This window comes from Odocoileus virginianus, chromosome 13, assembly GCF_023699985.2.
Source record: "Odocoileus virginianus isolate 20LAN1187 ecotype Illinois chromosome 13, Ovbor_1.2, whole genome shotgun sequence".
In the NCBI taxonomy this organism is placed as follows: domain Eukaryota; kingdom Metazoa; phylum Chordata; class Mammalia; order Artiodactyla; family Cervidae; genus Odocoileus; species Odocoileus virginianus.
In genome coordinates this window covers 52,898,189-52,922,737 of record NC_069686.1, presented here as the reverse complement: position 1 = coordinate 52,922,737, position 24,549 = coordinate 52,898,189, and the positions used below count along the sequence as shown (strand labels likewise).

Below are 24,549 nucleotides of genomic sequence, written 5' to 3'. Positions count from 1 at the left end.
ACCTTGGGCTTCCTCACAGTTTATGGCTCTCTCGTTTCTCGTCTCTGATTGCTCTCACTTTGAAAGAGATCTTTTGGTACTCGTTGCTTTTTTTGTCAGGTGCTCGAAATTCTTTTTGAAATGAGGTTGAGTGAAAAGATATGCATATGGAATATTATTTTTCTTTCGGCAAAAGTTAGGCTTAATATAGAAAAGTTGGAAGCTGTAGACAAACCAAAAAAAAACAAGATTAAGGAAAATCACATATAAATCTACTACTGTGGGAAATAACCACAATTAACATTTCAGTGTATATCTTTCTGGTATATATGTATATGCACACACACTCACACACAAACATATATGGACTCAAAATATTTATCAAAGCATACACAAATACAATATGAGGACTTTCCTCATAGTTTAGTCGGTAAAGAATCTGCCTGCGATGCAGGAGACCGGGTTCGGCTCCTGGGTCAGGACGATCCTCTGGAGAAGGGCATGGCAACCCACTCCAGTATTCTTGCCTGGGGAATCCCATGGAGGGAGGAGCCTGGCAGGCTACAGGCCATGGGGTTGCAAGAGTCAAACATGACTTAGCGACTAAACCGCCACACACATGCAAAACAAAAATTGCAAATGAAATTTGGATCAGACCGTGTTTCGGAGAATCCAAGTTGCAGCCCTCCCGTGATCACTGAATATTTGAGTGGACTTGGTTCCCAGTGGATGACCTTTGTGAAGTCATGCAGTGACAGTTGTGGCCCTTGAATGGAGACTTCAGTGGCCTCAAGGTTTGGAACCTGAGGTATAATATAGATCAGATACAAGGGTGGGGTTGGCTGAGGTGGGAAACATTGATGGACTACTTTAGCGTTCAAATGACGATTCCTGAAAATGTGTAGCAACAGATGTTGAGCTTTGAGTTCAAACAGAGGAGCTGTTATTTAGTCACTGAGTCATGTCCAACTCTTTTGAGACCCTATAGACTGTAGCCTTTCGGGCCCCTCTGTCCATGGGATTCTCCAGGCAAGAATACTGGAGTGGGCTACCATTTCCTTCTCCAGGGGATCTTCCCAACTCAGGGATCAAATCCATAGGAGGATTCTGTACCACTGAGCCACCTCAGAAATCCTACTCAATTGTACATAGACGTTTTCTTTCTTTTTAAAAGAAATCCAAGAAATATGGTTACTTTTTAATTATATATATTTTTTGGTAAGGTGGAAATGGTTGTTTTTCACATACAGTGTGGACTTTCTTTTTCAGTGCCCACTGTTTGAATGATCACACAATCTGCTTTTAATTCAGTCTTTCAGGATTTGGCAGTGTCTGTTGGCACTGGTTTTTTTAATACGTCTAAATGTCACCTTTCTTTGATCTGATGAATCAAAAAATGAGACTAGTTTGAGAGCTGATGTTGGAAAACAACTAGGTAGTTTTTCGGAGGGTGCATTTTAAATTACATGTTGACTTGAATCTTCTGTATTAATACCCCAATATTATAGGTAAACCACCAGAAAAAGATAAATAAAGCAAATTGTCACTATTGGTGTTTCTATTGTGTTACAAGTAAATGTCACGAGTAAAACAGGTGCTGCTTTTCCAATTTCTGGTTCAGTGTATTCCTTATTACACATTTGGCGATAAAGGGGCCTAGTCCTGTAGTGATTTCCTCCTGTTTCTCTGTCTCTCTCAAATCTTCATGGAAAGGAAAAACCACTTGAATGGCAAATGCCTAGAGTTTTTTCTTTCTAGTTGTTTGCAGCAGTTTTATTTCTTGCATACTGCTAAACATCTCATAGTGTGAGTTTTCTCCACACTAAAGAGCAATGATCTTAGCTTTTCAGTCTCACAGAGACAGTATTTTTTTTTTAGGAAGTTATCAAAAACTTCAGAGTAGCCTAGTTAGAATATCAACCACTTCGTATATTTATAATCATAAGACTTTGGAACTCAAAGAAACTATGGAAATTTATTTCCACTTTCTCCCTTTACAGAGGAATTTTAGCAGAATAATTCTGTTCCTCAGAAACAACAGAGAAACAACCAAACGGCAAGTCTAGCCTGTTTTTGTCTTTCATCTAATCAACTCAACCTGCCAATCAAAGTGGTCCTTGGAGCTGAGTTTCAAGAATTTAATTGGACTGTGCATTTGTGCTTGAGGTTTGGGGATCATCATGAGATGAAATCTTACCAAGACATAGGCTCTCTTCTCAGCACTATTGACATTTGGAGCCGGATAATTCTCTGTATGGTGCATCTTGTAGGATGCTTAGCAGCATCTCTGGTATGTGTATCCACCAGCCTCAAAAATATCTCCAGGCTTGGGGGGCAAAATTTCCCCTCTCCCCACCTTAGAGAACCGCTGCACTAAGACTGAAAACAGCAAACCCATCTAACAGCATCTTCTCATGGAAGTCCTCAAGCAGATAATTGAATTTTGTTATTTAAATTTTGCCAGCTTGGTTCTCCTGGTTCTCATTTCTGGGCACCAACAACTGGGATTGAGCCCGATGATATTATCCAGGCCCAGCCCTGGGAAGCTGGAGAGCCGCTGTGAGGATATGTGCTTCCCCTGGAATCCATCACTAGCCGTTGTGGGCATGTCGGTAGCTGGGCAGCTCTGGTGGGTGAGGTTATATGTTGGATGGAGATACGGAGACTGCTGGATGTTCAGCAGTGTAGCTGGGCTGGAGGCATGGGCATGAGGATGCATGAGCCATTGGTTTGCAGTGTTTTTCTGCCACAAACACAGCCCATGCACACAGCACCTCCTGGACATCTGCTCTGGGACAGTGAAGAGCTGACCCTCAGTGGCTGGGACCCATGTCTGGTTTGAATGAATCCAGTTAATAGACCACCTCCCCCTCAAAAAAAAAAAAAAAAAATCCCTTCCGTCTCTCATCCCATATTGGTATAATCAGAGGCTCTTAATATGTTGTAATTTGTCTTCAGTAGCTGCAGCAGGTGTTTGAAAAACTGTAGTAGGTGATTTGGGGGCTTCCTAGGTGTCACTAGTGGTAAAGAATCTGCCTGCCAAAGCAGGAGACACAGAGACGTGGGTTTAATCCCTGGGTCAGGAAAATGCCCTGGAGTAGGAAACGGTAACCCATTGCAGTATTCTTGCCTGGAAGTTTCCATGGACAGAGGAGCCTGGCAGGCTACAGTCCAGGGGGTCAGAAAGAGTTGGACGCAGCTGAGCACACAGGCCCACTGTAGATGACTTTAGATTATTACTGACTTATTAACATTTCTGACTTGAGATGCTGGAGCAGAAGTGTTCAGCACACTATGACCCGTGGGTCACATCTGGAACTCTGCCTGTCTTGTATAAATAAAGTTTGACTGAAATCCACACACTGTCATTTGTTTATAGCAACTAATAACAGACAAACATGACAATACCAGGATTTGTTTCACATGACATCTAAAGTGTGCTGACTCTATCTTTCAGGAGGCGCCATAGTTCATTCTGAAATGCTCATCTGATCATATCCCTCCTTGTGTCAACACTTTCCCAGGACTCCCATGGCCTTGGGCCAGATCTTCTTGTTTTCATGTGGCTTTGGAAGGATTTGGAACCCAGCATTCCATTGTTGTGCATTGTCTGTGGCTGTGTGGTGCAATAGTTGCAAAGCTGGGTAGCTGCTGCAGAAGGCACAAAAGCCTAAGATGTTTATTCTCTGGTCCTTTGCCAAAAAGGTTTGTCAGTTTCCAACAGGATTGCAGTTGGTTGTTCATTTGACTAATCCTCAGACAACAGTAGAAGAACTTTCAAATGCCGTCTCCTCCTCCCCCAACCCTGGTCTGGTGATACGAAAAGAGATTTCTGACTTTCTTTTGGGACTCGGCCATTCAGGAGCAGTGCCGGGAAGAGGTCCCTGGCAGCCCGCGTGGAACAGTTGGAGCGTTCATCCCTGGGGTGTGGAGGGCATTTCCGAGTGCTCCTCTGTCTCTGTGAGAGGGGTGTGTAAAGCCAGCGCCAGGCACGGCTCAGCCTCCAGCGTGACTCCAGGCCCATGTGGCAGGGCCCTGCCTGTCCGTGACTTCTCGGGAATTGCATCACAAATGGTGCCATTCGCTGTCGTCGGTGCTGGGCTTGTTCGGAGGCAAACTGATGTCTGTCTCCAATGGCTTGACCCAAATTCTGATGCTCAGTGATCAGCTCTTTTTTAATAGGCCAGGCATGGTCCATCCTGTTCTCAAAGTAATAGAAACCTGGGCTGATGAGACACACCTCTCCCCAAGCAAGGGGTCCATCCTCACCTTATTAACCGTGACTCTTCTCACTTGATTCTCTGTGCATGGGGATGCTCTGACCTGGATAGGTCACCAGCTCAGGCTGAAGCAGTCGAGCACCCCCGCTTCTCAGCCAGCCCCCCACCAATATCCTGTTTCCGTGCTGCCTGCTTCCTCTTGGCCTCCAGGTTCTGTCCACATGCTGTGCCTAGCCTCCTGTCTCCCTGTTCCCTCTGCTCCCTGGGCCTGGACTGTCCCCTAGATTGGCTGCTACCCTTCCAGCCTGCCACTCTCCATCATGTCTGTGCTGTGGGCCGGGATCTGTCAACGCCGTCGAAGCTTCGTCCCAGGCACAGCTGGGAAAACACCGTCAGGGTTCCTGCCCTCACAGAGGTTATACTTACTTGGAGGGAGAAGTAATAAACAAGAGAATGACAGAGAACAGTAAATTCCAGGAAGAAAAATGAGTACAGTGGGATTTTTTTTTAAAAAGTACTTGTGGAGCTGTTGATACTTTGGAGGAGAAGGTCAAAGAAGGTTTCTCCTGGGAGGTGTCTTTTAGCTCAAAGGATGCCGAGGAGCTCTACTGGGTGGGGTGGGAGGTGGGAGATGGAGGCAGGTCAGGCCAGGCAAGAAGCATGGTGTATGCCAGGTCCTAAGGCCTTGGGCAAACTCTGGGAGATAGTGAAAGACAGGGAAGTCTGGCGTGCTGCAGTCCATGGCGTCGCAAAGAGCCAGGCACGACTTAGCTACTGAAAAACAACAGCAGCAGCAGCAAAGACTCGTGTGCACGCCCAGGGCAGAGCAGAGGCCACTGCAGTGAGAAGAAAGTGAGCACGGGGTGGCTTCGCTGGTGTGATGGGGCAGAAGCAGGCAGAGGGCCTGGGTGCACGGCTTTGCAGGCTGCGGTCGCAGTGTGATGGGCGTGGTGAGGGTGAGACGGGCGGGTGCCCTTCTGTAGAGCTCAGCCCTGCCTTCTGGTCCACTGTCCTTTCCACAGCAGGGCAGGGGGGTAAGGAGGAAGGAAGTTCTTTCTGTTTCCTTAGGGACGTGGGGCTGGAGAGCTAGGGTGGAGTTTTGGTTGCTGGCCAGTGGGCGGTGGAGTGGTAGCAGCTTTGGGCTTCTGTGGCCCTCGTTGGCCTGGGGATGTCCATTTCCAAGACTAACAGCATTTAGTGTTAGAAGAAGAAAAAAAAAAAAAAACGAACTTGGATTTCATTGACTAGGCCTGTGAAGATTTGTTGTTTTTTTTAAAAATTTTTTCTTTTTGCCTCTGTTCCTCCAAATTTGATCAAGGGACATTTTTTGGAGGGCTAGGTAAAGTGGAAAAACTACCTTCGCCCAGGCAGTAATTCTCTGCACTTGAGGGAAATACATTCTTCTTGGAGTGAACCAGATAGGGGGTTTAAAAAAAAGAGAGAGAGAGATGGGCCATTTGGTTGTCTGAGGCGGCCCTGGTTACTCCACAGTGATATGGCGGTATGATTCAAGAAAGGGCTCTGCTTTAAAAGCTTGGGACCTGAAAACAGGCCTCTCTGGGGCTTGGGGCTTTTCCAGGGAGCCTGTGGTAGAGGCCTGGCCCATGCAGCATGCCCGTCTGAGCCAGGCCAAGTTCACGGGCACGCCCGCCCAGTCCGGATGTCTGAGGAGGACCTTGGGTGTGTCTGGGACAGCTCTGTAATCAGAATCTGGGTCTCCGGGAGGAACTGGAGACTCTTGCTTGTTTCCGCTTTGTCCTCAAGCCCTTTTCTCCATACCACACCGCTGCTTCTGGTCCTGGCTGGAGAAGGGAACACAGGTGCTGCAGGGATTGGCCTCAGACTCAGATCCCGCCCTGAACTGTAGGTCCTTCACCTTCCCTGGGGGGCCGTAGCTTCCCCGTTTCCAGCTGTGTCCCTGGGCTCTTTCGGTCAGAACTGCTCGGACAGAGCTCCCGGCCACCCTGAAGAGCTGTCTGCCCCACTCATGCTGCCTCGTGGCGCAGCCATCTTCCAGGACCAGCTGTTGGGTGATGGCCGCGCATCTTCCTGCCTCTGAACCTCAGCGATTGCTCTTCCCTCCACCTGAGTGCCTTTCCTTCCCAGAGATAGCTCCCTCCTCTCCTTCCAGGCCCTTTCAGAAGCAGAGCCCCACCCCTGCTTCCTTCTTGTTCTTCATGGCACTTAAACCACCTGTCGTAACACTGACATGTCTTTGTTTATCATCACCTCTCGCCTCACTTAGATTGTAAGCTCCCAGAGAGCAGGGAGTCTCATGTCTTTGGTTCCCCACAGTATTCTGGGGCCTCAGCACCTGCCTAGCACGCAGTGGGACCCACGGGGGAATCGCTGCAGTGGCCCCTCCACCCTGACTCTCTGTAGTACAGCTCCAGCTGAGGCTAACTTGAAAATCCCAGTGACTCAGTCATGCTTTCAGTGAAACAGGAAATGAGAAGACAGTCCCTATGGACTGGGTGTCCAGGCGCCTCCAAGTAGTTGTTATGCAGGATCTGGACATGGGAACCGTAGTGTATTCTGGAAGGCATTGGGAATGTGTTTATTTGTGGCTTGTGGAAGGATTCTTTACTAGATGTGTGACCTTGGGCAAGTCACTGATGTTTTAAAAACCTGCCTCCTCTTTTAAGAAACAGCTGATAAAGTATCACTGACCTCATAGGCATGCTGTAAAGATTGCATTCGACCAAGCGTATCAAAGCACTTAGATTAGTAACGTGTATTTGTTATGAGTCATTGCTCACTCTGGCCTGCACGGACCTGCGGTAGCTACGAGCCAACGAGAATTGTCCAGGTAGCCCTGACGTTGTTTATTCACTTGAATATGGGGCTTCAGGAACTTGTTTATGCGGCTGTTCTTAGGGTTTACAGAGGATAGGACCCAACCAGACAAGAGAGGAAATAAGCTGTGGTGTGGAGGAAGCAGGCTTGCCACTCCCTCCTAAACAAGACTGGCAAGGCGTGCCCACCAGGATCCCCGGGCTTCTGTGACAACACAGATGCTGGGCTCCACTCCAGGGTTGAGACCCACTGCTCTGGACTCTATGGAGAGTTTGGCTCTGCCCTGGGTCCCTTTTTAAAGATGTGTTAGTGCCACCGAGTGACTTTGGCATCTTAGAAACAGAATGTGTGATTTGATTGTCATTGTCTTCCTATTCGAAGATAAGTGTTTCCCTAATGGGTGTGGGATGGACCAGTGCGGCCTGTCTCGCTTTGTCTATGAAGTGGGCACCTTTGGAGCAGTTTCTGGGGGTGGATGGTGAGTGGGGAGGGCTATGCTGTGGCCCGTCTTTCCGGACAAGGAAGATGCCCTGGAGTCATTGGGGACTTTGGGTGACAGTGGACTTGACCTTTCAGAGCCTGTGGACTTTTCTATACCAGTTGCTAAGTTGCTTGGGTCCTTTTCCATGCAGCTGGCAAAGTGTTAGGAAAAGGGAGAGAGCAGCCCAAGAACTCCATCCTGGCTGTTTACAGATTCCGTAAAGCACTAAGTACCGTCCACAGGCCTAGATACGATCCTGTCTCAGATTGCGCTGCCTCACAATTCCTTGAAATCCTCATGACCCTCCCCACAGCACGGGAATAGCATTCACTGCTAGGTGCAAGTTCAAGTCACAGCTTAATTGCCTACAGCTAACCCAGGAGAGCATGCCGTCAGTGATGCTGAGCCTCTGAAGCTTATCTTCACTGTGTGGTAATTGTTCCCTTTGTGACCTTGTCTGGCTCCTGCGACAACTGCAGGGTGAAGGGAGCATTGGTGATAGATGTGGGTGAGTTGTCCTCTGAATGGCTTGAAGAAGTCAGATGAGATGGAGCTCGGTCAGTGACCGAGATGCTTCTCGGAAGACTAGGGGGTGTCAGGGTACCTGTGGCCAGTGTTTTGAAGTTCCGAGGTAGAATACATGGTTCTGACTGCATTTCCAGATAGCATTTCATACCTTTATGATAGTCAGAGTGATATGAACATTGATAGAAAATCCAGAGCATCTGGAACATGAGCTGACAAAAACCTGGGACCCTCCAGGCACTTTTCCTGGGTCAGCTTCTTTTTTCTTCAATTGTGAAAGGAAAAAAAAAAATTCATTTTCAGTTCCAGCAGCCATGTGAGTCACTATTTCAAAGCTGTTCAACACAAGATAAAAGATACTATTCCATAAGACACACAAGGGCAGAGATAGATCCAAGTCCATCATTGCATTCTTACAAACAAAGAAGAAAGAAAATACTCCTTACCCCCAAACCCAAATAAATTTGATTTCTCTCTAGCCCTTTATTTAAATGCAGATAGATATATGTATGCTTATTTTTTTAAAGTGGCATATTTTATATAGAGCTTTAAAAACTCATCTTTGTTGTATTTCCTCATCCATTAGATCTTTTTAATGGTCATACACATTTCCTTTTTCATCCAAACGTTTCATTCAATAAATGTTTATTGAGTTCTTGGGGTCAGTAGCTTGTGGCAATAAACAGAGATGACAGGACAGACCTGCTCTCTGCCCTCCCCAGGCTCCAATCTAGTGATTTATTCCATTTTAGGAATAGTTGGACATCATATAATGTAACCTTTTTGCTGGTGTTTGGGTAGTGTCCACAGCTTCTCTGTAATAAATAACACTGTTCTCTTTTATACCTAACACTGCTTCGAATGTCCTTGTACATAATGAATGGACTGTATTTTGGTCATTGCTCTAACTGTATTATCTTTCTGTGGAAAGGTCACTTTCAAATTAATTTTCAAACATGTAACTGATGAAACTTGACATTCCTGGCAGTCAGTGGGAATGGGAGGTTGGGGTTAACTCATTTTTCATTAGCACCTTCCTTTCTCATTATCGCCCTGTCTTTTGCTGACTTCTCCAGAGCAGTGAATGAATCTGCTTTGTGGTCCTCTGGTTCGAGCTCTGCCCTTGAAGGGCGGCCATGGTAGAGAGGGATCTGCGTTAGGAGCAAGCCCGGATGTAAATGATTTCTGGCAGTTCTGATGTAAGTCCTTGCTCATTGCGCAGTTGGTTCTGTGCCAGTGAATCGTGGCAGCTGCACCTTAAATGTAGTTCTCGACTGTGGCTGGGCCCAGAATCCTGGACGTGTGGGTTGTGAAGGTTCCAATGGAGTGGCTTGAGGATGGGACCTGGTACCTCTGACTCCACAACTGAACCTGATGGACTGCAGGCTGGAGAACCCCTGTTTGGGAAGCATGTTGCAGGGGAACGGGGTGGGGTCAGCACAGCCTTCCTTAGCTGACTTGCCGATCTGGGCAGTCAGGGTTTATCACCCAGTCTCACAGCTTTAGCCAGTAGACCTATAAACTGATAGATCTTTTTCTACCGGCAGGACCCCCTTTCTTGAGTTTCCATCTCCTTGGACCCCAGCTATGAGGAAAGACATAGCTGGCAGTGATAAATCCTTGACTGTTCTGCTCAAGGATATGAAAGCCTCTTCCGGTCTCTCTTAGCATTACTGTCTTAGCATTACTTTCCAGAAATGAAAACTGACAGAGCTGCCAGGGCACCTGTTCTCAGATTTTGTTGATCTCATCCTTTATCAGAGAACTCCTGGCCTGATAGAAACCAAAGCTTTCTTTCTCCAGAGGGACATTTAAAATGTTTTCACGTGCTTTGATCTCATCTTTATCATGTTCAATAAGTTTTCAGAACACAGAATTGCAGTAGTAATGTTGGGATTAAATTTTTATTACTGAGGCTTTGAAGCACAAACAAAATTTTAAAAGTCTGTTAGTAATTGGAAATTGTAATCCTGCTGAGGATACAGTTTATGGCTGTAATAACTATAAAACACAATGATAAATATGAAGATATTATACTGGAATTTGGAAGAATATTTTCATTTCTTTATTAAACTATATGAAATTAGTCTTGAGTGTTTGGTCTTATCAAATATATGGGTTAACATTAAGACTAAGAATACATACAAAAATATTCTGTATTAAGTTTAAAATTGCAATAAAACTCTTTAACAGTTCTTGCAGATTTAGCTGTGAAATATAAAGGTGAGAAACAATTACATTACCTAGAAAGGTATCGTTTATTCAGCCTTATTTGTAGGAAGACTGTAGTTCATTTACTTGTTGGTTCATTCATTCACGTATGCACTTAGGTAACACACACTGACTGATTACTGTGCCAGGCACCATGCCAGTTTGTAAGGACTCAGAGATGAACTTGGGATCATCTTTGCCCTTGTGTCTTTTATTGACACAAGTATCTTTTATCTTGTGTTGGAGTGCCTCAAAATAGTGACTCAAATAGCTGTTTGAATTGAAAATGAACTTTTTTCTTTTTTTCCACATTGGGAAAGAAAACATGCCTACCCAGGTAAAGTGTCTAGAGAGGCCAAGGTTTTTAATAGCCTGGTATTCAATTCATGGAATTTAAGGGAGAAGATACAGAAAAACAAGTTCTTCATTATGTTTAAGTGTTGGAATTGCTCACAGAACTGCCCCATCAGTGAGTCTTGAGGGAGCCTGGGGTATGATTTAACAGGGACACACGGCAGAAGCCCAGGACTTAATCCATACTGTGTTCAGAAGCAGCAAGTCAGAGATGCTTGCTGGCTGTCAGGTCCATAAGGTTCATTAAGAAGCATTAAAGCATGGTGGGTAAGAACTGTTGGGTCTGGAACCAGGTTGCCTGGGTTTGGACCCCAGATCTGCAGTCACATGGGACAAATTAGTTAACCTCTAGACACTGTGGTTTACTCATCTGTGTGATGGAGATGGGAATGGCAACATGTTTCTCATATTGTCTTGGTGGGACTAAATGAATTAATCCATCTAAAATGCTTAGCCCAGGACTAACACATGAGATTCAAGAAATGGTGTTGCTGGCACTGGTGGAGGAACAATAGTAGCGGTTGCATCAGTATAGTGATAATAGCAGCAGTAGCAACCTTAACAGTAGTAGTGTTGGAGTGGAGTGATGATGGTGAACATCAGCATTCTTCTCATCATCATGAATTCCTTTATACCATCTCATAGAGTCACACAAGGTGCATTTGTGTAGGTGGGATCAACAAGAGATAGTAAGCCACATTTACTAATGGATTGTGTTTTAAGAATTGAGGAAGAATGTCTTCTTAATGCCAATGTGACAGCCGTGTGTTGTACCCAGGGTGTGTGTGCCACCAATAACTATCACCAAAAGCTGTGGGTTGGGAGGCTCTCTCCAGGAGTCCTGTTGCCTTTTAACAGAAGGGGAAAAGGCTGAAAGGGGTTACCAGCTCTTGAGAGACCTGAAGTGTGGGCTTGCGTCAGCGCCCACCTTTCCTCATGCACTTTCCATCGTGTTTGTAGTAGTGTCACATGGGAGTCATACATGATGCAAGTTTACTGACTCTCTTTTCACTCTTCATTCTTTCTCCCATCACCCTTCTGTCCAAGTTCTGTCTTGATAGCTCTGCAGAAGGGCAGTGCAGAAGACAAGTGTTGGGAGCATGTGCTTAATTCAGTGGTTCTCGAATGGAGTGCAGTTGTGCTCCCCAGAAGGGACATTGGCAATGTCTGAAGACATTTCTGGTTCACACAGGAGGATTGCTACTCTTGTTTAGTGGTGAGAGTCCAGGGATGCTGCAGACACCTTGTAGTACAGGATAGTCTCCTTCCTCCTGCTCCCCACCCTCCTGGCAAGCAAAGAATTATCTGGCCAAACTGTCAGTAGCATAGAAACTGAGAATCCTGAGTAAAGCCAGACTAGCAGATCGGGCCTCTGTGTCTGGCTAACTGCAATTGCTGGTAAGAGTTAAATGCCCTTTTTGCACGAGGATGCCTTGGCTGACAATTCAGGCTCTGGGCAGAGAGGTTGAGATTGGGGGGCGGGCGAGGGGGGAAGGGACATGGATACCATTTATCTGAGGAGTGGTTTCTTTACAGTGAGCGCAGCCACCTCTGAGCAGCACCATGGCCCCCATCTGTGTGGCTAGCCTCTGGCAATCTTCAGAGCTCTGGAGAGGCAGGCAGTGCTTCAGAGTCAGTGGAAGACCAGAGCTGGTGGCTGACTCCTGCTGTCTGTGCCAGCTAATGATGTGTCAGGGGCAGGCTGTGAGTCACACTGGTTGTCAGGCTGCAGCCCGCGAGGAGCGTAATCTCATGACCCTTTGGATAAAACGATAAAGCTTTGCATCACTCGGGGAGAGATTTCTCTAGGAAGGATGAGAGCATTTTCCAAAGGTTTTATTTTTTTAACTTACCTATGTAACAGACGGTTATGTAGCACTTATTATGTGCCAGGCAGTGTTCAAAACATTTTACAAATATTAACTCATTACGTCCTCATTATAACTCCAAAGAGGTAGGCTTATTCTTTTCACTTTTACAAATAAGGGTACAGAAGTGGAGAGTGAGGACTCAAACCTAGGAAGTGATTAGAGTCTAAGCCCTTTATCACTAGGCTGAAAGTCACTGAATTTCACACTTGGTTTCTTTTCTCAGCCCTGGCTCTTGACTTCTCGCTAGTCGCAGTGAGGCATCAGAGAATTAGGCAGACCTGAGTCGAGTCCCCATTTGTGATTTTGTATGTCTGGAACCACGAGCATATTGCTTCCTGTCTGTGAACCTCAGTTTTCTCATCTGTAAAATGAAGTCACACCTGCTTCATGGAGAATGTGAAGTTATTAATAAATGCAGTTCCTTATATATGTGCATAGCACCTCATAGGCATTCAGGAACTCTTAGTTCCTTTTTAACCTTCTTTGTTATAATCTTATTTTTGGCCAATTGCTCTTTTGCATGGCCAGCTTGTCTCAGTATCTGTGGGTAACATACTCAATGAAGAATAAAAAGTAGACCTGGTCAGATGTTTGTTAGAGAGATTGAATGAACAGACTGCTACAGATCTTAATGCTGTGAAGAAGTCTTACGTTTGGTGTTGGGAGTGGCGGGGGGATTGAGATTATGCTAAGCACAGAGATCCAGACTTCCAGGATAAAGATGTGGGTTCTGTTTCCAGTCTTTAGTGAGCTTCAGTGATGCTGTCTGTAAACCCCGGGAATGCAAACTTGAATGTCAATTACGTGTCTTGTTTCCATCGGATGAGTGTTTCTCTCTCGACTGGAAATGGAAAGCCTGCCTGCTTGTTAGTGGATGGTCGCTGGCTGTGCTCTGGGGTTGGTGGGTTGGTCCAGTTTTTGCTGCTTTCCTGGGCAGATCTGAGCACCTGTTCAGGGCAGGTGTGCTCTGTTCCCAGCAGATTGGAAGGTTCCCCTTGGTCTCATTTAAGGATTTTGCTGCATCCTGCTCCCCTGGCCCACTCCCAGTTCATAAGTGAATCTGTTCACATAGCTGCTGCCCTGTGGTCCTCCTGCCTTTCTCACAAGTACAAGTCAGACTGTCTTTGAGTCTCCAGAGGAGAGGGGCTAACTTAATCTCTCTCTGTGTATAGAGTACCTTGTATAGAAACAGTAAATACTTATGTAGGCCTGAAGATAGTGTGTCTGTAATTTATCTGGAGAGAAGTACCTTTCTCTGTAACCCATAGCCAGATATGTAAGAAAGAGAATTCACTTTTAAATGTAAGGACCAGAAGAAAAATAGTCCCAGCATCTAGAACAATGCTTGGCACATCATAGTTGTTTAATTAATATCTTGAATGAATGAACTCCTTCCCTGATAGCTGAGTTGGTAAAGAATCTGCCTGCAATGCAGGAGACCCCCATTCGATTTCTGGGCTGGGAAGATCCACTGGAGAAGAGATAGGCTACCCACTCCAGTATTCTTGGGCTTCCCTTGTAGTTTAGCTGGTAAAGAATCTGCCTTCCATGCAAGAGACCTGGGTTTGATCCCTGGGTTGAGAAGATCCCCTGGAGAAGGGAAAGTCTACCCACTCCAGTATTCTGGCCTGGAGAATTCCATGGACTGTATAGTCCATGGGGTTGCAAACAGTCGGACATGACTAAGCGACTTTCACTTTGAATTAATGAATGAATCTGGTCTTTAAGTGTGCTTCTAAGTTGCATTATAGTTAACTTTGGATTATCCAGCATATCTGAAATCTGAAACTGTAGCTTTTGTCTTGTTGTCGTTATTTAGTCGCTGAGTTGTGTCTGACTGTTTTGTGACTCCATGGACTGTAGCCTGCCAGGCTCCTCTGTCCATGGGATTTCCCAGGCAAGAATAGGTTGCCATTCTCTTCTCCAGGGGATCTTCCCAACTCAGGGATTGAACCTGCATCTCCTACATTAGAAGGTGTGTTCTTTACCACCGAGCCACCAGGGAAGCCCATAACTTTTTATTAAGTATTACCATATGTAACCAACAGCAGTAAAGACTTTTCAAAAAATTGGGACTTGCAAGAGTATACAGCACTAAAAAACAAAGAAACAAAAAACAACAACAATGAACTTGATCTGGAAGTTACTTTAAGGCCTTCTTGCATTTGGGGCTTGTCATTCTGTGTGTTAATAACTGCCATACGAGAGAAGGAGAAAGAATTGAATGCTTTGGTAGGATGCTAAATAACAGGGAGTTTTCTCTTTCAACCTACTAGCCGGACAGTTTTATGTCACTTACTGTGAAGCTTATGTTACAGAGCAAGCTGATGTGTTTTGGTCTCTTTGGGCCCCCTGAATGTGGCCTCTGTTGCCTTTCAGGTGGAGTTTGTTAGGACAGGTCTTCATGTGGTGCTTTTTGATTTGCCACATTTTGTTCTTCACATCAGAGGGAAGGAAAGAGAGAGCGAGTGCGAGTGTGCGTGTGTGTGCCAGGCCGATATGGGGGGGACCGGAGGATGTCTAAGCTGCTGTATTTAAACACTGTGTATGTTTTCTGTTGCAGATCTGAAGAAGACGCTTGCTGTGTTGCTGGATAACATTTTGCAGCGCATTGGCAAGTTGGAGTCAAAGGTGGACAACCTCGTAAGCAACGGCACAGGGACGAACTTGACCAACTCCACCACACCTGTCCCCAGCTTACTTGAGAAAATTAATGTGGCAGGTAAGGACCACGAGTCTATGCCCAGACGTGGAGTCAAGGCCTGCTCTGAACTAGGAAGAGGACCACAGGGGCACAGTGGTTCTTATTGGTACAAGATAAATCCCAGCAACTTGGTATGGTCCCTGTAACCCTAACTTTAAATTTATTTTTGAATAATGTGTTCAGAGGCTTTTACAGTCTCATCATGATGTGTAATATAGGGTGGTTTCTGTGATATGTTTCCCATAATGAGCTCCTGGAATTACTTTTAATGAGAAGATTCATAGCAGGGATAAAGGAAATACAGAGGTGATCTGGGAGGCTCACACCAGGTAGAGGTTCCTTCCCCTCCCCGTTTTCATCAGACAATTTCTAAAGTCTGTTCCACGTAATAGATTCTCTCCTCCCTGCTGTTAAAGAAGAGCCTTCATGACAGACTTGCCTCCTTTGTATATCTGGGGAAATAGGCGTTCTAGAAATGGCATTTGGGGAATAAATGGCCCCTGTCTGATCTTGGCCTGATTCTGTAGCTACTTGTGGACACCTGGATGTGTGTGTCTGACCCCTTTCTTGAAACTGGACTCTTGGATAAAAGAAGAGAAATGGATTTAAAACAACCCCCATATCACACACGACAGGTAATGTCCACAGCTCACATTGGACCCACACACCCACTCCCCCGCCGCCGCCTCCCCCGCACCGCTCTGCCCTGACGTTGGCCTCTTGGCCTTTGTGGTTAAGCCAGGCCTTGCCCTTGTTAGGGTGACCACTGTCATTTCCTGGGGACCCAGGACAAAGCAAAGAGCTTTAATGAGGATAAGGATTAGGCGCTTTGAGTGAATGGCTATGAATGACTTATCTATGCTCCTGGTGGGTGGTATACAACCTCTAGCTAATGGATAAAATAAGTAGCTGGGTTACTTTTGAAATTTTAAAAATCAACTTTAGTACCCTCTCTGGCTTGTTTTTCTCTCCCTTTCTTATAGGAAACTCAGCCTTAAGTGGGAGCAAGATTCTTTTCCTTTCCCACCTCCCAATGTCAAAACATTTAACTGTTTCACATTATGCAAGCTTGTTGTATTACCTTTCTGCTGTGTTCTCTGCCCTTTAGCAAGTTTTAAATTGCAAACTATATTTCTAATAATCCAAAGTATCTGACCAAACAGAGGCATTAAAAATAACTTTTAATTACAACACAGAGGCAGTGTCATCTGGGCCGTAAATCCTGTCTTCCTTGCAGTTTCCAACAGCTTCTGTAATTAGACAAGAAAACCTCCCACTGTGTTGAGCTGCTTATTAATAAATGGAACCCAGGCTGTACAGCCTCCACTCCTCCACCCCTGTTCCCAGTAGGAAGTGCTGTTGAGAAGGTCCTCTCTGCTTTCCTGGCAGTTCTGTAGGTTCCTGTTTCAGAGGGGGGTGTGTGTGTGTGTTGGGGTGGAGGCAGGGCGGGGGCGGTGTTCCGTCTCTGGCATCGCTGCCTCCCACTGCCTCTGTCCTGGAGGGCCCGTGTCCATGTGTCTGCCGTCATTCTCTTCCCTGATAAGGGCTCTCGTTGCCTCTGTCTTGTTTGTATGCCAGGCTCACAGGGAGATTTCCTGCCTGAGTTCCAAGTCCCAGGGTGCACAACTGTGGAATGAAATGTGATGGAGGCAGTGACTTCTCTTTTCAAATGGAGTCCCTGACCTGTGCATGGAGCTAGTACACTTGGTTAACAAATATCTCTGAGCACATTCTCTAAGTCAGGGGTCCCCAACCTCCAGGATCTAATGCCTGATGATCTGAGATGGAGCTGATACAATAGTAATAGAAATAAAGTGCATATAAATGTAATGCACTTGAGTCACCCCAAAACCACCCACTTCCCTGTCCATGGAGAAATTGTCTTACATTGACTTGATCCCTGGTGCCAAAAAGATTGGGGACCTCTGCACAAAGTCATTGGATTTGAAAAGGACTTCTTTAAAAGTGCCACTGGTACTGTGCTTTTACTAATATTTATAGAACCAGAGTATTTGGTTTTTTATCTCTCCTTTTTGGGAAAAGGGAGCTAATTTAAAGTTCTGCCTTTGATAATTAACCTCATTCTTACTCGTTTTCATCTTTCATGTGTGACACGCTCCATACCTTTGAGATTTTTACTGGCCAATTAGAAAAATAATACACATGCATGGAATAACACAGACTATGGTCACTGTAAGAGGGGCTGTCTTTGGAAGGCTTCTGATAGGAAGGTAAACTTAGAAGGTGGTTAGGATGGAGGCAATTGAGGGTTGAGAAGGAGATAAAGACTAGAGATGGGTTGCTACCCAGGTAAGACGTTAGAAGGAAGGAGAGGAAACTCGCCATTCTCTGCCATTAAACTGTTTCCAGTTCCTGAGCCTTGGAGGAACTTGGAGCCTTGATTTGTTTACTCTTCTCAGCATCTCAGAAGTAAGTGCTTTCACAGGTTTTATAAGTTGAAGTATGCAGGATGGGGTGGGGCTGAGGTGAAGACCTCCTAGTGCCAAGTAGAGAAGAGATTGTTTGCCGTGCTCCTTGCTTTCCATTTTGTGAATCATCTCAAACGGTGAGTCTAGAAAAATGCACTCCCATTTTCTTGGAGGTTCCTAGAGAGCTGACAGTTTCCTGGACTACTTAATATCCAGTCTATAGTGGAAGTTCTTTCTGTCTGAGGACCTGTTTCTTTGGCTGACCTGTGTGTTAAGCAACAACAAAAAGAAATGTCATCCCTCTGTGTGTGTGTGTGTGTGTGTGCATATGCACCCCTGCCAGACACTGTGCTAGCCACAGTGACTGTAGATGGGACATGAAGAATGCAGGCATCCACCCTTATTTCCTCCAAAGGTTGGAGGGGCCGTTATATCTTGTCAAAGAACACGTGTATTTTTTATTTGCCAGGTCTGTGGGTTAGTGAGCCATAAAGAGGGCCAGAGCACTTAAGTTCCCAGTCCTAGTTCATGGTCGACCCCTCATGGCTTTTTTGCCCTCTTCCCTGATCCATGGCCAGGCTAGCAGTTCTCACATCCCTGCTGTCATAGCAGGGGTGGCTTTTGAGCTATGAGAGATCATTTTTTATAGGGTTCCAATCCTAGTTGAGTGAAGTCGTTCTTCCTCCCTCGCTGCATTGAGACATGTGGTAATTGCTCACAAATGTTCTCTCTGGTGTCTTTAGTGCTTACTCTGGTGTCTTATTGCTAACGGATGTTTCTGATTGCTTACTCTTGTGTCTTATTGCTTGCTGATATATCTTCTGGTTGACTATAAACTGTATCTAAATTGGACACCATAGCAGTTGAAGAAGAATTCTCTAAATTTGTTTTCTTTTTAGGGATATGTGTGTGTGTCTCCCTTCTCCTTGCTCTGTTTAACTGTGTTGTATGTGATTTTGATCCAAAATGGCTTGTCTTACCAAATTTATTACTCTAGGGCTTTTTTATTATGTGAAAATGAATGTCCCCCTAGAGAAATTGAGGTGGAAATGGACTTTAGGAAAGTAAAGAACCGGATTTGAACTGCATTTTTGAGCAATCTTTATTTTACTGAAGAAGAAGGTGAATCAAAGAAATGAAAAAAAATAGGTTGGGAAAAACCCCAAACCTACCTTTCAACCAATCATGATTTCTCCAGGTTTAAGCACTGATAGGATTTGTATATTTCCTTGTCAAGATTACTTATTTTGGGAATGATACTTGGGTGTTTTTTTTTTTGAAAGACCAATTCTGCTTTTCTGTGGATTTGTGATCTTAAGTTCCAAAGTGGAGAGAATAGGTTGGGGCTGGTGGTTCTTGGCCATGTCCTGACATGGGGGAAAGGTAAAGAGCCACAGGTGTGTGATGTGCCAGTGCCTGCTTCTAGTCTTGTTTGGCCCTCTTGTCTTGTTCAAAGCCTGGCTGTTGAAGGTGTTTAGTAAGTACTGTCCACATGGGTTGGATCATGCTGGAGGGGAGACCATTTCACTTCTGCAAGGAATTCTTCCCTGTAGCTCTCCTTCTCCACTTACATGTACAAGGATTTGTTTAGAAGTGGCACTTGGCTTCTTGTTTTCCTTTTTTAGACATCAGTGGCAAACACCATCTAAGAAATACAACTCCGTGTTTCTTGACCGTGACTGATCTTCCCGTGGGTGACTTGGTGCTCTGGAGCCCTTATAGTATGTGATGGTTCCCACTCTAGGCTGTAATATTTGTGGGGAGTGGGGATATTGTGCAGCTCTCTGGTGAGGGGAGGGGAGGCAGGAGTGTGGGCACTTGTGTGTGCAAATTTATTCATTTATACCTTCAAGGGCCTGTTGTTGTCATTCAACATCAGCTGAATAACTAGCTAACGCTGACATTTGACTAGAAGACAGAACATCATGACCACATCCATCCCCTTGTGCTGTGATCACTTACAATTGCAAGGTGAATGAATTGGGAAACATTCGCAAAATCGAAAATGCAGGCACAGCCCAAGAGGATGCTTTCTGATACTGAGTCTACATTGAACATTAGGCAGCCCTACGTTTTCCAAATGTCAGTTTCAGCATGCAACATATTCTAGTATTTGGAGTTGAAGTGCGGTATATTTGAACTGGGATGTTGTTCTCAAGAAAAGAACCATAATTGTTCTTCTTAGCATTCGAAAACTGAAAAGTGTTCCTGCTGAGTTCCAGGGACTGCGTTTGGAAGTACAGCTTGCCCCCTCTTGGTGCTGCTAATGGACCTTGAAATGAAGTCACACCTGGGCTGTTTCCTTGTTTGTGTCTGCGTGGCATCAGATATGCTGGCCTAGCACCTGGGGTGTCCCTGCCCCGCTCAGAAACGAGCACAGCGGATGGCTTTCCCAGGATCGGGTTTTAGCCTGTCAGTGACACTCCAGGTGCTGCCTGAGAGAAAGGAGAGAGAGGAGACTGCCTTTTAGTAATTAAAGAGAGATTTTTATTAATCTGAGCAAGAAACCAGTATGTTCCTTCTGTCTATCTGCCTGTCCTTTTCTGTGTCATTCTTTGCACAGGGGGCGGTGAGTATTTGGCTACTTGTCAGAAACAATCCCTTTAGTATGTCACAGAGAATGTATGTCTTTGTTGGTCTGGTTTTCACTTTGTGTGGTCAAGGGCAGTTTGACTTTTATCACAAGGAAGGAGGAAAAGGAAGAAAATACAGTTCAGGAGGAGTGGTGCTGACCTGTGTGCCTTGATATTTTTTTTTTTTAAGCTTCTTATTTTGTATTAGGGTATAGCCTTGTGATAGTTTCAACAGTGAAGGGACTCAGCCATACATATACGTGTATCCATTCTCCCCCAAACTCCCCTCCCATCCCTGCTGCCACACAACATTGAGCAGAGTTCCATGTGCTTTACAGCAGGTCTTTGTTGGTAATCCATTTTAAATATAGCAGTGTGTACATGTCCATCCAAACTCCCCAACTATCCTTCTCCACTCATCCTTCCCCCTGGCAACCCTAAGTTCATTCTCTAAGTTTGTGAGTCTCTCTCTGTTTTGTAAGTTCATTTGTATCATTTCTTTTTAAATTACACGTGTAAGGAATGTCGTAGGATATTTCTCCTTCTCTAACTTACTTCACTCAGTGTGAGATTCTCTAGGTCAGTCCACGTGGCTGCAAATGGCATTATTTCATTCTCTTTAATGGCTGGGTAGTATTCCCTTATATATATGCGCCACATCTTCTTTATCCGTTTCTCTGTCAGTGGACATTTACATTGCTTCCATTCCTGGCTCTTGTAAACTGTGCTGCAATGAACATGGGCTGCACGAATGCATCTTTCAGTTCATGTTTTTCTCTGGATACATGCCCAGGAGTGGGATTGCAAGGTCGTATGGTAGCTCTATTTTTAGTTTTTTAAGGAACCTCCATACTGTTTTCTATAGTGGCTGCACCAATTTACGTTCCCAATAGCAATCTAGGAGGATTCCCTTCTCTCCACATGCTCTCCAGCATTTATTGTTTGTGGATTTTTTGATGATAGCTCTTCTGGCTGGTGTGAAGTGATATCTCATTGTAGTTTTGATTTCTGTGTGCCTGGATATTAATATCATTGGTTCTCAACTACCTGTGGTTTCTCCCCCCAGGCAGTTTTGGTTGTCACAATGGAGAACGTTGTGATGTCTAGTAGACAGAAGCCAGGGATGCTGCTGAACCGCCTGCGGTGCACAGGCTGGCCCACAGCAGAGAATTATTTAACCCCAAAAGTCAATTGTGTGGTAGTTCAGAAACCCTCATCTATAAGACATTTTGAAAACTGGTTTTCCCACTTATGATCAGTGGAGACAGATGTTTGAGACATTGAGGTTTCCTGATCACCAGCTGAAACCTTTAGTCTCCTTCCCCATTCCTACCAAGGCAGCTTGCAAGCCTCACCACTTTTAGCTTTGCAACTGGTCTTTGGAACCTTTAAGAGAAGTTATACACTCCCAGAAGACTGTTCTAGGATTCTGACCTTAAGAAGCCTCTTTCCTGGACCCAAACCATACAATTTTGGCAGTTTGCATTTTACTCCGGCTAATATAGAATGTAATTATTTCTCTTCATAAAAGAGCCACTAATTCAGAATAATGATGGCAAAGTGGTTGGAAAGAGTGGATTTAAATTACCAGGATGTTTTAGAAGAAATTCCATTTTATTAATTTTAAGTATATAATTATCTAGATATGAGCGAGTAAATTAACTAAGTTAAGGAAAACAAGAGAAGTCCCCAGAGATCTACTTCACAGCATGAAATACCCTCCAGACCTTAACTGGAGCAATATAAAAGAAGATGAGACAGGAAAGGTAGGTTGGGGGATCTGTGAAGAGTTTTTAGTGTAGTACTAAGGAATTTCTATCTTGTTCTGTATGCAGTGACAGCTGATGAAGGTTTAAAGCAGGCAGATGATTAGACGAGGTCTGTATTTTCAGAGAAAAATGTGGATGCAGAGTGCTTTCAAAGGGGGTCATAGAGAAGCCAGGTGAAAGTTTAGTTGACTTGTGTAGAAGGATTGAAAGAGAGGTATGTGAGGCTAGGGAGAAGGAGAGGATTTGAGACCCACATCGGGTGGAGCTCAGCTGTCGGGGTTGCTGGTGGACCGTGGGAAGGGGCGAGGGAGGAGGCGTCACAACGATTCTCAAGGATGGAGCTTGCATGATGGAACACTGGGGTGGTGTATTTATGAGGGAAACAAGCCAGCAAAGGCAAGATTTGGGAAAGACAGTTGCCATGTGTTAATGTGGACTTTGGAGTATAAATTGCTTTGCTGCAAGCCATTTGTTTACAAATACCAGTTTAAAGGAAGTTGGAGCATTAGTTCTCAGGAGATGAGGGACAGTGAAAGGCAGTGTTTGTTCCATGCTACCCAGGCTCAAACCCTGCTCTGCTTCGTGACATTGGGTCTGTTTCTTAATGTTTCTTTTCATTTATTTATTTGGCTGTGTCGGGTCTCAGTTGTGGCACGTGGAATCCTCACTGCGGCACGTGGGAGTCTTGTGTTGTGGCACGTGGGCATCTCTAGTTGTGTGCAGGCTCAGTGGTTGCGGGACACAGGCTTAGCTGCCCCGCAGCATATAGGGTCTTAGTTCCCCAACTTGGGTTGGAACCTGAGTCTCTTGCATTGAAAGGTGGATTCTTAACTCCTTGCCCACCAGGGAGTCTCTCTCAATCTGTCAAGGCTTGCATTTCCTCTTCTATAAAATCGGGAAGATAATAATAGTGCCCATTTCATGGGGAGTTGCTTATGAGGGTTAAATGAGATCAGTAAGCTACGTAGAAATATACCTGCTGCAAAGTCAGCACTAAATAAACATTGTTAGTTACAGTTTAAAGGCTACACATTTGAAATATTGATATAAGAATGAAGACTGGATTATTAGTTATTAGTTCTTAATTCTTATATGTAATATAATACTGACTAGTTGTTATTATCACCACAGTGAAACTAAAAACTGATATTTGTATACTGTTTTATGGATTAGAAAATATTTTCATACATGTATATTATTTCCTTGAGTACTTTAAAACTTGAAGTTCCCCAGTTTATGTTTTTATCAGGTCTTAGAGACTTTTTTTATCAATACTGAGAGGAAATCCACATGTTTATCAGTAATCAAACAATTGGGGGCCCACGTGGTTGGAGGGTTTGGAAGATGAGGCCGAGATCACCCTGCTGGGTGCAGGCAGACACGGGAACCATCTCCAGGAACCTCAGCAGTTCTGCTGTCAGCATGGGTGTCACTCTTTGGCCACCCTCATAGGGTGGTGGCAGAAATGGTCGCCGGAGGCTCTAGGGTTCTGGCAATACTTTTGGGGAACAGCTTGGGTTGCAGTGTATGCCTCTCCACTACCCAGTGGCAGTGTGCAGTAACCTCCTCATTGGCTGGGCCTACATCACGTAGGTCACCCCGAGATTTCATGATGCGAGAGTGTCCCTAAAAAGATTCCAAGCAGATAGAACATAGACAATGACCAGAGACTCCTCTCATGTTATGGTTTGGATTTCCAGAGCCATCATAAGCCCAGCTCAGACTTCTCTTTCCAGCAAGGTTCAGAGGACAAGGCTTCTGAAATGCTAGCCTTTCTGCCTGCCCCCCCGCCCCCATTTTATTTTAAAGTCGTTATTGAATTGTTATAACATTGCTTCTGTTTTATGTTTTTGGGTTTGGGGCCGGGAGGCATGTGGGATCTTAGCTCCCTGACAGGGATCAAACCTTCGCCCCCTGCATTGGAAGGCGAAGTCTTAACCGCTGGATCGCCGGCGAAGTCTCCTGCCTCCAGTTTAAGTGCTGCTGTGCCTTAGTGTCTGCCCCAGCCCTTCTAGGAACTGGCCCAGCCTACAGCCTGCTGTTTGTGTGTGCCTGAAACGTTGTCTTATTTTTGTCCTCAGCCCGGATGCCCTCTATTTTTCTACCTTACCCTTATTTATCATATTTTTTCAAGACTCATCTGAAGCACTGTTTCCCATGAGATGGCTTCCTTGATATCCTTTGCTCTCAGGGATTTCTTTTTGCTTTATGTTCCCCCACGACTACTACGTGCATCCCTGGATGTTTCCACAGCCAGACTTCAAGCTCTTCAAAGGCATGGGCAAAATAGCCTGTATTTTTCCTTTCAACCCTATAAGCCTGGTATATTGCAGTGAGTGAAAGTTGCTCAGTCGTGTCTGACTCTTTGCGACTCCATGGACTATACAGTCCATGGAATTCTCCAGGCCAAAATACTGGAGTGTGTAGCCTTTCCCTTCTCCAGGAGATCTTCCCAACCCAGGAATCGAACCCAGGTCTCCCACATTTCAGGGAGCCTGGTAAATAGCAGGTTCTCAATGAACGTTTGTCCAACTGAACGCGTGCCTCCCTATCCTGGCCACACACCCAGTCAGCCACAGTTCTGAGACTTTTAGTATGACACTGGTGTCCACACTGTCAGTTCTGAATCACTGTGTC

At 45.1% G+C, this 24,549-nt stretch overlaps 1 protein-coding gene across 8 annotated transcripts in view; it reads left to right on the top strand.

Moving 5' to 3' along the window:
- The window catches only part of MGAT5 (alpha-1,6-mannosylglycoprotein 6-beta-N-acetylglucosaminyltransferase), a 388,895-nt gene that overhangs the window by 147,259 nt on the left and 217,087 nt on the right, over window positions 1-24,549 (top strand). For all 8 annotated transcript variants that reach the window (XM_070476288.1, XM_070476287.1, XM_070476283.1 and 5 more), the window contains one exon: window positions 15,001-15,159. In XM_070476288.1, the coding sequence (XP_070332389.1) occupies window positions 15,001-15,159 (159 nt within the window). The remainder of the gene's footprint in view (window positions 1-15,000; window positions 15,160-24,549) is intronic.